Consider the following 15,001-nt stretch of genomic DNA (forward strand, 5'->3'; position numbering starts at 1 on the left):
CAATAACCTCTGTAGCAAAGGAGTTTCAAGAAATGAAGAGAGATAAGGAGACTGAAAACATCGAGAAAGTATCGAGAAGCTTGATACCCAAGACGATAGAGGGAAGAGCTAACCTAAATTGGGCTAAGCCCAACTTTTCTGGAGCTTCAGGTGCAAAGGTTGTTTCTGGGGAAACGGGGCAGACAGATAGTGTGGGTTAAGAGTGAGGCTCAGAAGCTGGGGAACAGGATTTTAGACAGGGAATGGTTGTACATAATACATATACTTACATACACGCATGCGGAAGGTGCAAATTATAAAAAAAATAGAAGATTTAAGAGTTGAACTAAAATGTTTGAGAACCACTACTCTAATGCATATGAATAAAAAGAAACCATTTCACAGTGGTTCAGGTACAAACACAGTACACTAGTCAGGTGCACCAAGTTTTCTTGGATTCCTCCACATGTATTCATCAGCAATGTCCATTTGACATGTGGACTGTAAGTGCTTTGGAGCAGGGATTAGGCTTTTGTCCTGTGACTTTGCCTTTCAGAACGAAGGCCTCACCTTTACCCAGCATTGCTGTATATTATGGTACACAGAGAACAACATGAAGATGAGAAAAGGAAGCGAAGGTGGGTTAAACCTGAGCAGAATTAGCCACTTTCCACATCTACTCTCTTTTAGCATCAGCATGAAGTACACTAAATCCAGATAACATGGTTCTGAGAAATGCAGCAGCACTAGGAAAAAATCAAAAGACAAAAGCCACAGTTAGTAAAATACTTCAGAAATTTACATATTTCCCATTGATCCTCCTACAGGGAATGGACATTTGGTAATAGGAAGCAAATGCATCATCGGATGCACCAAGGTAAGGTGCACAGCAATCTACTTATATGATTTGAAATTGTTTTAACCAACTGCACAGTGTCTGTACTTTAAAGGTTTTAAGATTTAAATTCTGTATTGTAAAATATGCACAAAGCTCCAGCTGAAGACCTACAGTTTAGCTCCTGTATTTCTGCAACTTCCATCCTCTATATTCCTCTCAAAAAGAAAAAAATTCCCACACTCCTTTTGAAATCATCATGCCACTTGTGTCATAATGACTCTCCCAGAAACCTCTTTGGATGCTGATGACAGAGAATCACGATTCCGGGAAGGAAGCAGAAGTGGAACACAAGAAAAGTTTTAAACAACACGTATTTATGGAACTGTATTTAGTAATGAGGTAAGAAAAGTATGCAAATATGCTCTACCAAAGAGCAGGTTATAGTGGGCACAAAGATATATTTTATTAAAAGGAAATATACAAACAATAGTAGTAAATTTCCCAAAACGCACCACAATATATGACATTTCCTACTGCTTCTCAAAGTATACGAAAACACCTCCATCACATAGCTTTCAAAAGCAAGTCACAATCACATAGTATGGGAAGACAGAACTCCAGTCCTAAAGACCTAACAAGCAAAAAATACATGATGGGGAAAGTATAAATTTTAAAAACACACATGTGTATACATGTATCCAGTCTCACACTCACTCATCCTACCAAGCTGTTATCACCTCTCACCTGTTAGCTCTGCAGAACCAAAATGGAGCAGAGAGAATTACAGAATTTTAATGTACAAGAGAATGAAATTCAATAAGCATCGATCCCTTACGCCTCTCCAAGCCAGCTGAAAACTGTGGGATTGCCTTAGGTGGCAAGAAGTCGTTACCATTTCTGATACAAAAACCTGCATTATAAGTGACAGTGAGGAAGAAAAGGATTTGATACTGAAATGACATGCTGCATTCCTAGGAGTGGAAATTACAAAAAAAAAACCAACCCAACAAAAAACCCCCTTTTAAATTGTAAATAACAGAATCATTGAGGTGCAATAATCATGGAATAGGACCTATAGAACAAAGGCAAGTAGAGAACTGAAATTACAAGTTATGGCTTTAATGTTAATTTCACAGATTTTACAGAAATTCTTGGAGAGCGGCTTTTAAATGGACCCCAGACAATTAAAATCTATTTCTATCCAGAGAATTAAGACCGTCTTTGGTAACACTATACTGTTTCTTTTGGTTGTATGTTTTAAATCTTTCCACCACATTCATCCTGTCTACTTCTTACAACACATTCATCCCAGTAGCAAGCGCTACTATGCCACGGAGGGTGTTCCAGTAACCTATTAAACTTCTCCCAATGTTTCCATTCTCCTCTCTCTATAGGGAAATCTGCGCATGCAGTGAAGTTTTAAGCAGGTGTGGTAAACTTTGCATCTCAAGTTCTGACTTGGAAATGTCTTCAGCACATGAACTGTCTGCTACTCTGTTTACATAGCAGCCTGCACAACAGCCCCCCACCCTTCTTTCTTGGTCCACAAGCACTGGACCATGATAAACAGGTAGAATAAATGGGTAGGATTTTTATGGGCTTCAGTTCCAGCCTTTATTGTAAAACTTAACCCATGCTTCAAAAAAAAGTGGGACACTTGGATTCTAGTCATTAAATCACTCTATAAAATAATTTCTAAAGATCTTTAATGATCACAGCTATTAGGACCACTTTGCAGGCTCTGTTACAGTTTAGGGACTATTTTATTTAACTTATAGCACATAAAAGAGAGAAGTGTATGTTCTAAGTAATAGCAGTACTAAAATCAGATTTTTAAGCGTTCATAGCTTAAGAATGGTCACCACACATTTTTAGATCCTGGGGCCTTTAATAGAAACAGTCAACTAAAAAGACTGCATTTGTCAGACTCAATTACTGATTTCAAGCAACCCCTCCCCCACGCATGTGACTATGCCCTGTGCTCTATCAATTAAAACGTGTTTAATCTTAGTCACTATCATACACGCAAAGATTAAACAGTAACCTGTAACGGCCTGTGATGTATACTGCTCACTTGTAATTTTGTTTTAGCAGAAGCTAAAGATTCCCACCATTTTGCTAAGCAACATCCTAATCTGTGAACAATGCAGAAATTATATGATTCCTTTTCCTTTGAAATCACGTTGTGTTCCACGAGGATGCCCTTCCTAATCCCTTTTCCACAACTGAGAGCAAAGGATCAGATCCTCTTTCTCCAAGTGTTTGAATAGGCACCAGTTCCCAAACTGCAATGCAGGTGCTTCTGGTGATCTCAAGGCCATGATCCTGGGTCTGTAATCAGTCTATACAATCATGTAAAACAGTAAAACTCAAAGTATTTTCAACTGATACTAAAAATCAATCATATTCTGCAACTGACAGAGGTCAGTTAATCCAAGTTCAGAAAACACTCATTTAAGGCAATACCATTGCCCACAGAGACATATCGGTAAATTATACACTTATAATTGTCCAATATCTTATTGATTTCCTCACTTAACAAGCCTTTTCCACTCCATCACTGAAAGCAAGGCCTCACTAACTAAACTTTTAAGACACGATTAGATACCTGCTAATTAACTAAGACAGAATTACAAAACTGGTAGCCAGCAGTGTTAATGATAAGTGCAAAAGACTTCCCATTGGGATGTGGAAACAGCTATCTGTGTTTGCACAGAGCTGAGCTCAGGCTAATAAGTCACACTAGCCCCCACGTCCTGTGCTTTTGCACTGCCTCCCCCTCTGCCTCTGCTCCCAAGGGAGTGCAAGGCTTGGGAGACTCAAGCTGGCTTCATGCAGGCAGTTGCACAGTCCATTCCAGAACCAGATTTGCTGGGAAAAGCAGTTAAGAGACATCCTCAAAGTATGAGTATTAACCAGTTAATCTGTTGATTTAATACATGTATACAATATCCTGGAAAATGAAAACTGTCTTCTGTTAATAAACTAGCTCTTACAGTCACTTGTTAAAATCAATGCATACACAAAGCCAGCAGTCAGCACGGATTCAATTTACCTATTAACAGTTTTGAAGAACACATTCCCTAAATCATACACAGCCAGACTTCCTAGTTTTCAGAACTGTACTGTCTACTGCAACAGAGCAGCGCGCACTGGAAACTGATGCTTCACAGTACTTGTGACACTGGAAATACACAATTCTTTGTACTACCTGTACATTTTTAGACACATTCTTTATTAAATCTTAGTTCATAACAAGCTGATGAACTAATTCTTGCCTAGCCTTTTGGAAAAAAGGTGCTGAGCACTGACTTCTCTATTACACAATTTATAGACAGCTTTTTATCAAAGCATCACATTTAACCTGAAAAACCAGGCACGTCATGCTAAAGGACCTGAGTATTTCCGAACCAAGGAAGTCTAAGTCTGAAAAAAGATTTCACAGTTTTGAAACCATGAAAATTTGTTTGTTGCTCTCGATAAATCACAAAGAAAAAACTTCAGTAGTCATTTCAACACATGCTTTAGGACAGCAGCACAAACAGGCAGCAACTGCTGATATTTCGCCAGAAGTGCTAGATAGATCAATACTATTAAAAGCAGTTATAGCCAGTGCAATCTCTCATCTCTTGCCTTGCAAACTTTAATTAGATCTGTAAGACACTAGGCACATTCTTTATCATCATTATCATAAAAGATAATTTTTGTACCTAAGCTAGCAGACAGTGTCTAATATCTGAAATATGCAGAGATACAAAGATGTAACATACTGATTGAGTTTCTTTAAAAATCAAACAGCAGCTTATCAGAGATGACACGAAAACAAATGCCAAGCAGATTAGGAATCCACCATATTCAAATTTTTAAATGAATATCATTCTCTTAATGTGAAAAAAAAGGTTTTCAAGACGCAACTTACTGAGTTAAATCTTTAAAAGACCTTAAGATACGTATGTTACAAATTTCATGGCATCATATATAAATTTTGTATCATCAGACATGAAAATGAAAAACAAAAGCTTCTTTGCATGTTTTTTCTGAGAAATATCACATTTTTGCAACCATACAGCTTTACAAATTGAGGGTTAGAGAAAGACCAATTTTTGTGAAACCTGTAATAAAAATCTCTAAATCTAGCAAAACTGCTTTTGACCCAAACGCTTACACTAACTTTGATTTTGTGTTAATCAATTATTAAGCAGCTCTACCTTACAACTAAAATCATTCACTATTATAAATATTCTTTAAGAAAAAGTTGTCTTTGATACAGAATTGTTATCTTAAGTCTATCAGGCTAATAAGGTATAATTAAATCCAGGCATTTAAGTGCAAGCTTGCAGGGAAGAAAATTACCTCAGGAACAAAACAGTAATTCCTTCTGTGCAGATTATTTTGAATTCAACTCCTTGCTTTAGTGGTTTTGGGAACTGGCAAAACAGGAAAATCTTGAAGAGGGTGTTTAAACACCTAACCTGGGTTTTGTTCACTTAAGACACGTTAATAATCCATTGCTAGTGGCAGTTCTTTTGTAAGAAGGGACATCAACTACTGACAAGATTCTTTTTGCTGAAGAGGCTCTTTTTAAAATATATGCTTACTGCAAAACAAATCAACTAAACACACACTGTAAGAACTGATGTAACAGGTAGATGGAGCAAATTAATCTGCATCACAAGTAAGATTCTCCCCCTCCCACAAGTTACTTCAGAGAAGCTGCTAGGGGAATCAAGATACACAGACGCTTCTCATTTCATTGTGCGTGTATGACTGGGATGTGGAATGTGCTCTCACTGTGTTCAGACCTGTCCCAGATTTCCCTCTGATTTAAAACAGGAGGGAAAAGAGTCTCTCTCACCACCACCCCCCCCCCCCCCCCCCAGTGCTGGCAGCCACCCTCCGCGGTACGGAGGGCTCTTGCCGTCAGGTTCAACGGCACGTTTCAAGTATCTTTAAAGAAAGAAAAACAAACAGGTCTCTGCGAGACAAAAGCGGCTCACACGAAGTATCCGCAGCCCAGGCTGTCCAAGAGGAGGCAAAAAAAGAGGGGGCTCAGGCTCCCGCGCACCGAGGGGAGGCTGAACCGGCGCCGCTTTGGGGTCGGCGTGTTCTCGCCTCCCCGGGAAGGGCAGGCATCCCCTCACGAGCCTGGAGGAGCGGTTCCTGAGGGAAGGCTGCCTTAAAGCATATGCCCGAGGAGGGGGAGGTTTAAATTTCTATATGCGGGGACTGGAAAGAAAATTAAATCCCACCTGTGCCAGGAGGCAGGCAGGCAGACGAACACACACGGGGGAAAGGACACTCCAACCCCCCGGACCGCCGGGGCTGCCAGGGCCCAAGCCCCTACACGGCAGCTGGCGGGGCGGGAAGGAGGCGCGGCGGGGCCGAGGCGGTTCAGGTGTCGCTGTGAAGCAAGGGGCAGAGCGGGGAGGCTGGAGAGTTCAAGTCTCCCTCCAGGTAAGAAGGCAGACGGGCGGAAGCGACCGTCTCGGGGCTCCTCGGACGCCAGGAGGAGAGAGAAACGAGCGCTCGGGCTCCTCTGCCCCCAGGCTGAGAGACGCGGGGGCGGGGGGCGGCCGGAGCCCCTGCCCCGCCGTGCGCTGAGGGGCGAGCTCAGAGCGGGGAGGCGGGCGGAGCGCGAGCCCCGCGGGCCGGGGGGCAGCAGCGCCTCAGCCCTTCCCCCCTCTCCTTTTCTTTCCCCTCTCCACCCGGGCGAGCCCCATTTCCTCTCAGCGGCAGCCGAGGGCGCTCCTTGGGGCCGGGCGGGGAGAGGGAGCGGCAGGAGCCAGCGCCGGTAGCGCCTTGTTCTCTGCTGCTGCTGCTGCCGCCGCGGCGGGCAGCCAGGCCGGAGGGGGCTGCGCAGCCCGCTCCCCGCCCCGCCGCGCCTCCCCTCCCGGGGCTCACCTCCTCGATGGCCGCCACCGTGTTCCTGCACTGGGCCATCCGGGTGGTGAAGTTGGAGGCGGTAGGTGACTTGTAATCCTCATTGGTCTCGGACACGAATTCCGACACGGAGATCTGGTCCGGCATGGCGGGGCGGGGATGAGTGAGGGGAGGGGAGAGGGGAGGGGGGGGGAAAGCAGGCGGCTCCGGGGGGAGGGGAGGGCCCAGGGGGGGCTCCCCCCTCACATCGCTCGGCAACGGGCGGCGGCAGCGCCCTCCTCGCAGCCCCGCCGTCTAGAGCGGTGTTGTTCCTCCGCCGCCACACAAGGAAATTCCCCGCACCCACACTCCCTCCTCCTCCTCCCCGCGCGGTCACGCAGCACCGGGGGCCGGGCACACGCCCATCGGCGAGCCGGGGGGAGGCGGTGGCGGGAGCTGCCTCCACACCCCGCCCTCCCCCTCGCTTTCTCCCTCACACACACACAAGGGCGGAGGCAGGCCGAGGCGCGGCCGCATGACGCCCCCCGCCCTTCAGTCTCCACACACCCGGCGGAGACCTGCCGCCAGGCACTCGCCCCCCGGCGCCCGCCCTGAGAAGATGGCGGCTCCCGCCCTCCTTCCCGACCCCCGCCGGGGAGAGGGGAGCGGGCTGAGGTGGGGGGGGAACAGCGCGGCTCTAACGGCAGGCACCGGCTGGGTAATCCCAGGGATAGGCAGGACAAATCCAGCCGTGTAATTAAGGCCGTGTTTAACAACAACAAAAACCCAAGGGCAGGGGAAGGTGAGGCGCGATGCCTACCTGATGCGAGGAGGGGCGGGTGGAAGCCCACAGGACTGGTCTCCGCGCTGTCCCCTCTGTGGCTGCCCGGAGGTGGCAGGGACTGTCGCTTCCTTCACAGTTCATAATCTATATTTCGACAGTTTAGTCTGTTTGACGAGTTCACTGCCTAGTTTCAAGGGAGCTAAAGTTGAGAAATGCTGTAGTTCCTGAGAGGTCTGTGTGAAAATACTTTTGGGCTAAGTAACGTTTATATCGAGATTCTTAGAAAGCTTTTTCTGTACTCGGAAGAGGAAGCATTGTTATCAGAGGAGGAGACGCTTTGTTCTTTAATATAAAGCCACAAGGATTAATTGAGGCAGAATGGGCAAAACTCAGCCCCAGCAGTGGCATTCATGACTGACGCGGCAGAAGGGAGATTGGCAAGGTGTCACCGAGTGGGCATGGTGCTTGTTTGCATTGGGAATCCGGGGATGGGATCCACGCTGGTGGTTTCTCTTGGCCTCAAAGCCTTCAGGACTTCCAGCCTGTTAGTGCAGAAAGCTTTGGAAGTCTGCATTTTGGCCCAGAAACTCTCCTGTGGCTCTTTCACTCCCCTCTGGTGATAGAGTTATTAGCTTTCTATAAGTGATTCTTTATTACTGTGATTTAAAACTCTCCAGGGAATTCAGATGAGTAAGCAGGTTCTCTTTTGCTGCAGTTTGTAAAATGTCCAAATAAATAACTGCAGGCCTACCGAGATGTTACTGCCCTTTGTAATCCTTGCTAGTGTTATGAGAAGTTCTCCTTTAACATAAATGATTAAGCTTGTCAACCATATTTATTTTACTGGTTGTAGCAAAGCAGATGAATGAACAGTGACTATATGCATGTTCTTTCCTTTTTTAACTCTTACTAGTTTCTCCATTCTAATTGTTCCTAATTTTCTCTCATAAAAATTGCCACCGTTGTTTTGCTTTTAACTTCTGTCTCCATATAACTTTGTATTATAAACCCCTCTCCTTGTTAAGACTTCTGCATGTTACAGTTAATGGGGCATGTACAGGTATAAATTGTTCTGATGCTAATGCATTAAACTTCCTGTCTGTATTTGTATGTCACATAATAAATGAGTATATTTGTGACTAGGTTGAGTATAAATATTCATTCTTGCTAAAAATACGTGTGATCTTGCATCTCCATTTTTGTATCAGCTGATGGTGATACCTTTAGAGCAATACTTATCACACTGTTATCCAAACTTAGTAAACACTAGCATTCTTAAACTGTCTATCCTACTTTCCAATGTGGTATATTTATTTAGAAATTTTGAAGGGGATGAAAAACTTGGGGTCTGAAGGCAAATAATACTAGATTTTAACTTTTTACAACAGCTCTTTTATCAGGTATAGTCCGAATCTGCAGCATATCAATGCAGTCTCTAGTGGTTGCATTTTCAGTTTGATATTGGAATATATACAACTAAGACAGTATCGTCATGCAATGAATCTTTAAATTTTATAGACTGTATTTACACAGCAGGTTAGGTGAGATGATTGCAGTGATATCTTCTGATCTTTAATTTAATAGATCAAAAAATTTGCCATCCTAATGAAACTGTGAGGCCTTTTTGCTTGACAGACTGTGCATTTGACTTAGCTCTCCTTTTTCTGAACCTAAAGATTTGTGCTTGGGTGAACCTTCTAGAAGATGTCCAGTCTTGATATCAAAACTCAACAGCTTGGAGAATCCGCTGCTTCTGTTACTGTTTTATGACAGTCACTGGTCATGATTACTGTGTCTTCCAGCTATTGCTTGTTATTACAATTTTTTCAGTAGGTTAAGGAGCTATTCAGTACTCAGACTTTTCTCCCTGTGAGTGTTCTTGTACACTGTAATGAAATAATTTCTCAGTTTTGTTTCTTGATAAACCAAGCTGATCAACTCCTCTCTTTTAAAGAGGGCTGAGCTAATTTGAATTGCTTTGCATTGGCCACAAACCAAGATTGAGTACACAGATGGTGACTGTGGGTCAACTGACATGTGGCAACTCGTTACTCTGCAGTAACACTTACTAGTGTGTGCGAGTCCTGCATCTCACTGAAAGGATATTTTCTCAGTCCTTCCATCATTTTTATAGTGCTAACACCTCAGTAAACTATTATCCTGGTTCTCTACTCCCTCACTGTTACATTCAAGAGTATCATTAGACTTTCTGGTCCCCGTATCATATTGGCTCATCTACATGTCCACTCTGGCCTCTAGGTATTTATGAGCGACACTTAATTTCAGCATCCAGCCCCATTCTTTCAATCTGTGAATAAGTGTTGCAGTGGAATGGCTCGATAATGAGACAGCTGTGAACGAGGCTTGCTTATGGGGGATCTGGTACTACTATTTTGTCTCTACGTTTTTCCTGCTTGCTTGCTCACCATTGCTTCTCTACACTGGCTTTGGACACTTCTTTCTTTCTTTCTTTCTTTCTATCTTTCTTTCTTTCTTTACTAGACAAAATGTCACTGTCTTCTTTGACACAGTCATGCAGTTAGAGGTCTTCTACTAAAGAGAAATAAATAACAAAAACACTTTCCAACAATCCAAGCTCTGCACGTTCCTGAAAAGCTTCTAGTCTTGTGGATATGCATAGACTACAACTCTGTAAAGCGGTGTGAAATATCACGGTTTAGGTCTCTTTCCCTTGCAGAAGATAAGAAAATCAGAATACTTGCTTTGTACAAACATTTCCTCCTACCCTGACTTCAAACCAGCATTAATGGTTTTATCAGTCAGTGTTGTTAAAACGACAGACCTTCAAAATCATGAGGTAGATTTAAAAATAACTAATTTTCTTCTCTTTTTGGTTTTTGAGCCTTTAGAAATCTTATCTGTATGTCAAAATATTTATTTGCATCACTGCCAGTAAGAACCCAAACCAAGGACCAGGTGCTATACAAACACAGAACAATAAGGCAGCCTCTGGAGATCTAAGCATCTAAAATTAGCTAATGGAAAGGCAATTGAGTGAATATAAGGAAATACTGGACCATTATTGGTCTGTATGACAGTCTGTGATCTTTGCACACTATTGCACGAATGTTTCTCAAGACATTTTAAGTAGGGTTTTCAAGAAGGATTACGAGATAGACTGGGATGTTTAAGGGGGAATTACTACAAGAATGAGGGTCAGGGTGAGAAAAAGTGCACAAGACCTTGTGTCCTTGAAATTTAACAGTTTGGAGTTGGATGTTAACATGGATCAAACAGAGGCAAAAGTTAATGTCTGTTTAATGAGAGGACATGCTAAAAGAGTTGTGAGAATAGCAGGGAGGGAACATGATGAGCTGGTTAGCATATGCGATGATCCTTCAAGCAGCTGCCTGGGATAGGACTCAAAATGTGTAAGAGTTTTTTTTTTTCCACAGCAGTTGTGTCATTATTGCCCTTCACTGACTAGCTCAATAACAGATTGTTTCACAGTATTTGCTCTGTCTATCTTTCTTTGATATCAGTGTTTTTTCACAGAATTTCTTTCTTTGATAGCTTCAGATATTTTTTCTTGGCCTTTGTACATACTCAGTATTTACAAGGATTCTGAGGTGTATTGTTAATTCTGTTAAAGGTGGTTTGAGGGAACACAAGAAGGTGGTTCATAGGAAATCTCATTATCCTCATTGCTTATCTTTGAACTTAAAAAATAAGCATGCAAATAAATGTTGTCTGTCAGCTGCTAATTACTGGGTGACAATTTTCAGGCAGGTAGATGTTAAACTCAGAAATTTGTGTAGTACACATGAGTCACAGCAGATAAGTAAAACACTGTGTGATAAGCCTTGTTACTGTCATTTTATACCAAGTCTTAACATTTTTTTCTTGAGATATCAATCCCTGGTGTTCAGTTAAACACTTTCAAAACAGATTCCACTTTTGAAAATTAGTTCCAACAGTTTTGGAGAAAGGCTTCTTGTGATTTCTAAAGGTACAAATCCCCAAAAGAGCAGATGTTTGTTTATTTTTAAGTTTCTGCTATGATTTTAGAGGTCTAACTCATGTTTTCATGATACCGATTACAGCATGTAGCAGCTTTAGAATAGCAAATGTGTCTGCTCTTTAACGAATGAACTCGTGGCGTTATTCTGTTGAAAATACTTCCTATCTGAAAATATACTTGCTCTCATAGGTATGTTTCTAGAGATATATTTCTACAAATAAGTGCAAATTCTGCAAATTTAAAAAGTTATTTCAGGAAAGTATATTTTTCTCAGGTCTTTTTGTATTTGGAAGTGCCTACTTGGGGACCTCTGTTTCAAGCACATGGGATTGTATGCTTTTCGTACTCTTACTATGTAATCGTGTTCCCTTGCATTGCTCTTAGACTTCTGTGGAGAATTTACAAAGATGTGTTTTTCCTAGTATTCATAGTAACAACAACACCTGCAACTGAAGTGGTAGCATGTAGACAAAGGCAAGAAAGAAAACACAGAGAAGAGTGTTGGTATTTTGTGCTGTTGCCCTCAAAACTCCCAAAAGATATTATTTTAACCAGTAGCAGGGGCGTATGCCACTTAAAGGGTGAAACTGGACAGGACTGAGTCTGTACACCTTTCAGCATAATGAGAGTTTGGCAAAACTGCACCATAGTTTTAAATTTGAATTTGGTAATAATATCTTATGGTCACAGTATTTGTAAGGTATGTCCTAGGTGAATGTGTGTACTCCCATGTGTTATATAAGAATGTTTCAGGTTTTTGGAATCCAGTGTTCTTTTCAGTGGATCAGACTGGATAAGTCCGCACTGCTCTCTCAGGATGCCCTCAAGTGCTGCCCCTCTCATGTTGCCTCAGGCTGGATTGTGTTGTGTGGATCAAGCTGCAGGCCCCTGGGCCATCTCTAGAGCGCACATCAGATGGGAAGCCCTCAGGGATACTGACTGCTGAAGAGTTACCTTGCTACAGTCCCAGAAAGATTCTTCTAATATTCATGCTGTACAGATTGTTTTTCCCCCGGGTGGCTTGCTTCCTCACCCTTTGTCATTATCTCTAACTACCACAACCTTTCAGTCTCTGCACTGCTCTCGTAAACCAGCCTGCTCGCAGAAGGGGAGGAGAGTAACATCAGAGAGGGAAACTCAGTCTTTCTAGTCTTTCTAGGCAATTGTAAATACCACTGCCATCGCAAATATTCACAAGAACAAGCACATCATGAAGGGTCACTTCTGAAACCTCATGTCACCTGGAACCACATCATTCCTGTTGGCAGTTCAGCTGTGCCCAAAGAAGATAACACAATGGAGGTAGACTGCCTTTCCATAGACATGCCTTTTTGATCTTACTCTGATCCTACAGCTCCAGATCACCAGTGAAAATAGTCAAGATCAGCAGTCTGTGAGCCACTTTTACACTCACCAGACCGTATTCAGCACACTGCACTCTGTTGCATCAGCTCCCTGATGTATAACTTGGGATAAGGTGATTTCTTTTCTGAGAAATTACAGAATTACAATTCGGTCCCAGAATCAGAAAAGTTTCAGGTGACAGGACTTACATGGAAGACAACTGAATCATGTTTAGAAGTGAAGAGGCATTAGTTCCCATGGGCACAAAGTGAAGAGACAAGAGGAATGTTCTCGGACTCAAAAATTTTTGGAAAGAGAAAAAAAACCCCAACCTGTATTGTTGTCAAACACAAAGCACCTTCATTTCTCTCATAAATTTGCTGTCAAGGACAGACTCCTGAAAGTCAGTTCAGAAAACAACACTGCTCCGTTGCCCCACTGGAATTTGGAAACTAGAAAGTGGTCTCTCTTCAAAAAGACAAATTAGAATACTATGAAACCCTAAGAAATTAAATGCAGTTTCATCTGACTAGGGCCTGAGCGGGATAGAGAAAGAAAGACTGTCAAAAAAGGGAAGTAAGACTGACGTTCACCTGGCTTTAACATGGAAAATAGGCATAGAAATTCAAAGTTTCCCCATTGTAATGAAGCGTGGCTCAAAACAAAGTGGAATTTAACAAAAGAGCATAACTATTTTCTCGCCCAGAGTCAGGCTTCCAATCAAGAGTGAAGCATATGTGATAATGTACTTCATGAATGTCTGTTAAATAAAATATGATGACCTTTAAAGTGGAGAATACATTTAGAAACAAAAATAAGTCTTCTAACCTGAAGTCTCCTATCCTTGTATGGTAAAGTCCTCACCTCACCTATTCAAACTTAATGCCAGATCACGTGTCTTGAATGGGAATATCTGGTAGTGATGAACTAGCTGCCTTGGATGCCTTTCAGGGGCCATCCTTTGCTGCATTGGTTGCTTGTCTGCAGCTGATGATCTGGAATTCATGGAAAGTGGTAGCAAATGTTAGATTACTCTGCAGGACAACTGCTTGGTGATGGGGGTATGGCAGGCGCTAGGCAGTGCAGAAAGGAACTCCCTTCAGAGGTCATGGTTCTGCTCTTGAATTCTACCTGAGCAAGGTCCTGCTCTGCAGGTGCTTCTAACACTTGTACTGGGCTAGTTTGGCATTCCAGACCTAGAAAAGGCCTGCATCCTCCTGGGGAAATGCTTATAGCAGCTTTGAGTAGTAAGGAAAGAGCCTACAGAATCTGTACAACTTGGCCCAACCCATGCCTGAATACAGCAGGATAATCGCCTCTTTTGACCGGCTGGTTATGCTGTGTTTGATGCCCCCCAGGATGTGGTCTGCCCTCTTGGCTGCCAGGGCACACTGCTGACTCATATTTAGCCTGCTGTCAAGAGCAGACTCAATGGATATGAATAATGACAGAGAAAAAAGTTTATAGTAAAAAACTCTACATTTTTCGTGGAGATCGCTAAGATATGCCCAGAATATTAGGGAGGAACTCTTACATAGTTTTCACAAATTTGTAAAAAATATTAGGACAGCTGTAGGTGAAAACTTTTGTGGGGTATGAGTCCAGTGCAAGAAGAACCCTGTCTCAGAGCAGAGCTCTTCCTTTTATGGTCAGTAAGGAAATAGCTGTCTTATCTAGGCAAGTTATCATAGGAAAGCTACATAACGCAGATGTCTGCTGTTACGCACAGTCGAATTGACTGCTGACCTTTGTCAATGGAAAGCCCCAATTCTCACTTCTGAATCTAATTGCCACAAATCTTTTTTGGCTATCTTTTGAGGTTACTCATACTTTTAATAAATTTCCATCCTTTTTTTTTTCTTCTTAATTTTATTTTCTAGTACTTGGCATACTGAAATGTGGAATAAGTCAGTATGAGGTGTCTTAATGGCCTACAAATTTCAGCCCAAGAGTTAATTGCTGGAGAAAGGGGAACTGAGAGTGAAGGCTGGGAGTGGACAAAAATTAGGATTAGGTTGTCCTTATGGATTAGTGCTGTCTGCACTGTTGCAGATATGGCCTACTGTCTGTGCTTCTAAGGCATCCCTGCAAGGAGATGCTTTACCAGGCACCACAGTGTCAGAATGGCGATGACAGCTGGTTTATTATACCATGATACCATGAGATTGTGGAGTGTGAGACATCAACCTGAGGCAAATCTGCCTCCTCTGCCTTG

At 42.7% G+C, this 15,001-nt stretch overlaps 1 protein-coding gene and 1 long non-coding RNA gene across 4 annotated transcripts in view; one reads left to right on the forward strand and one right to left on the reverse strand.

Moving 5' to 3' along the window:
- The window catches only part of ASAP2 (ArfGAP with SH3 domain, ankyrin repeat and PH domain 2), a 92,803-nt gene extending 85,212 nt beyond the window's left edge, over positions 1 to 7,591 (reverse strand). The window contains exon 1 of one of the 3 annotated variants that reach the window (XM_052809431.1): positions 6,719 to 7,591. In XM_052809431.1, the coding sequence (XP_052665391.1) occupies positions 6,719 to 6,844 (126 nt within the window). In that variant the 5' untranslated portion in view covers positions 6,845 to 7,591. The remainder of the gene's footprint in view (positions 1 to 6,718) is intronic. The other 2 variants (XM_052809433.1, XM_052809429.1) reach the window with 2 other exon arrangements.
- Positions 5,736 to 15,001, forward strand: part of LOC128151787 (uncharacterized) — a 42,632-nt gene continuing 33,366 nt past the window's right edge. Inside the window, exon 1 of the long non-coding RNA XR_008238463.1 lies at positions 5,736 to 6,779. This is a non-coding gene — a long non-coding RNA (uncharacterized LOC128151787). The remainder of the gene's footprint in view (positions 6,780 to 15,001) is intronic.

Source organism: Harpia harpyja, chromosome 15, assembly GCF_026419915.1.
Source record: "Harpia harpyja isolate bHarHar1 chromosome 15, bHarHar1 primary haplotype, whole genome shotgun sequence".
Classification (NCBI taxonomy): Eukaryota; Metazoa; Chordata; class Aves; order Accipitriformes; family Accipitridae; genus Harpia; species Harpia harpyja.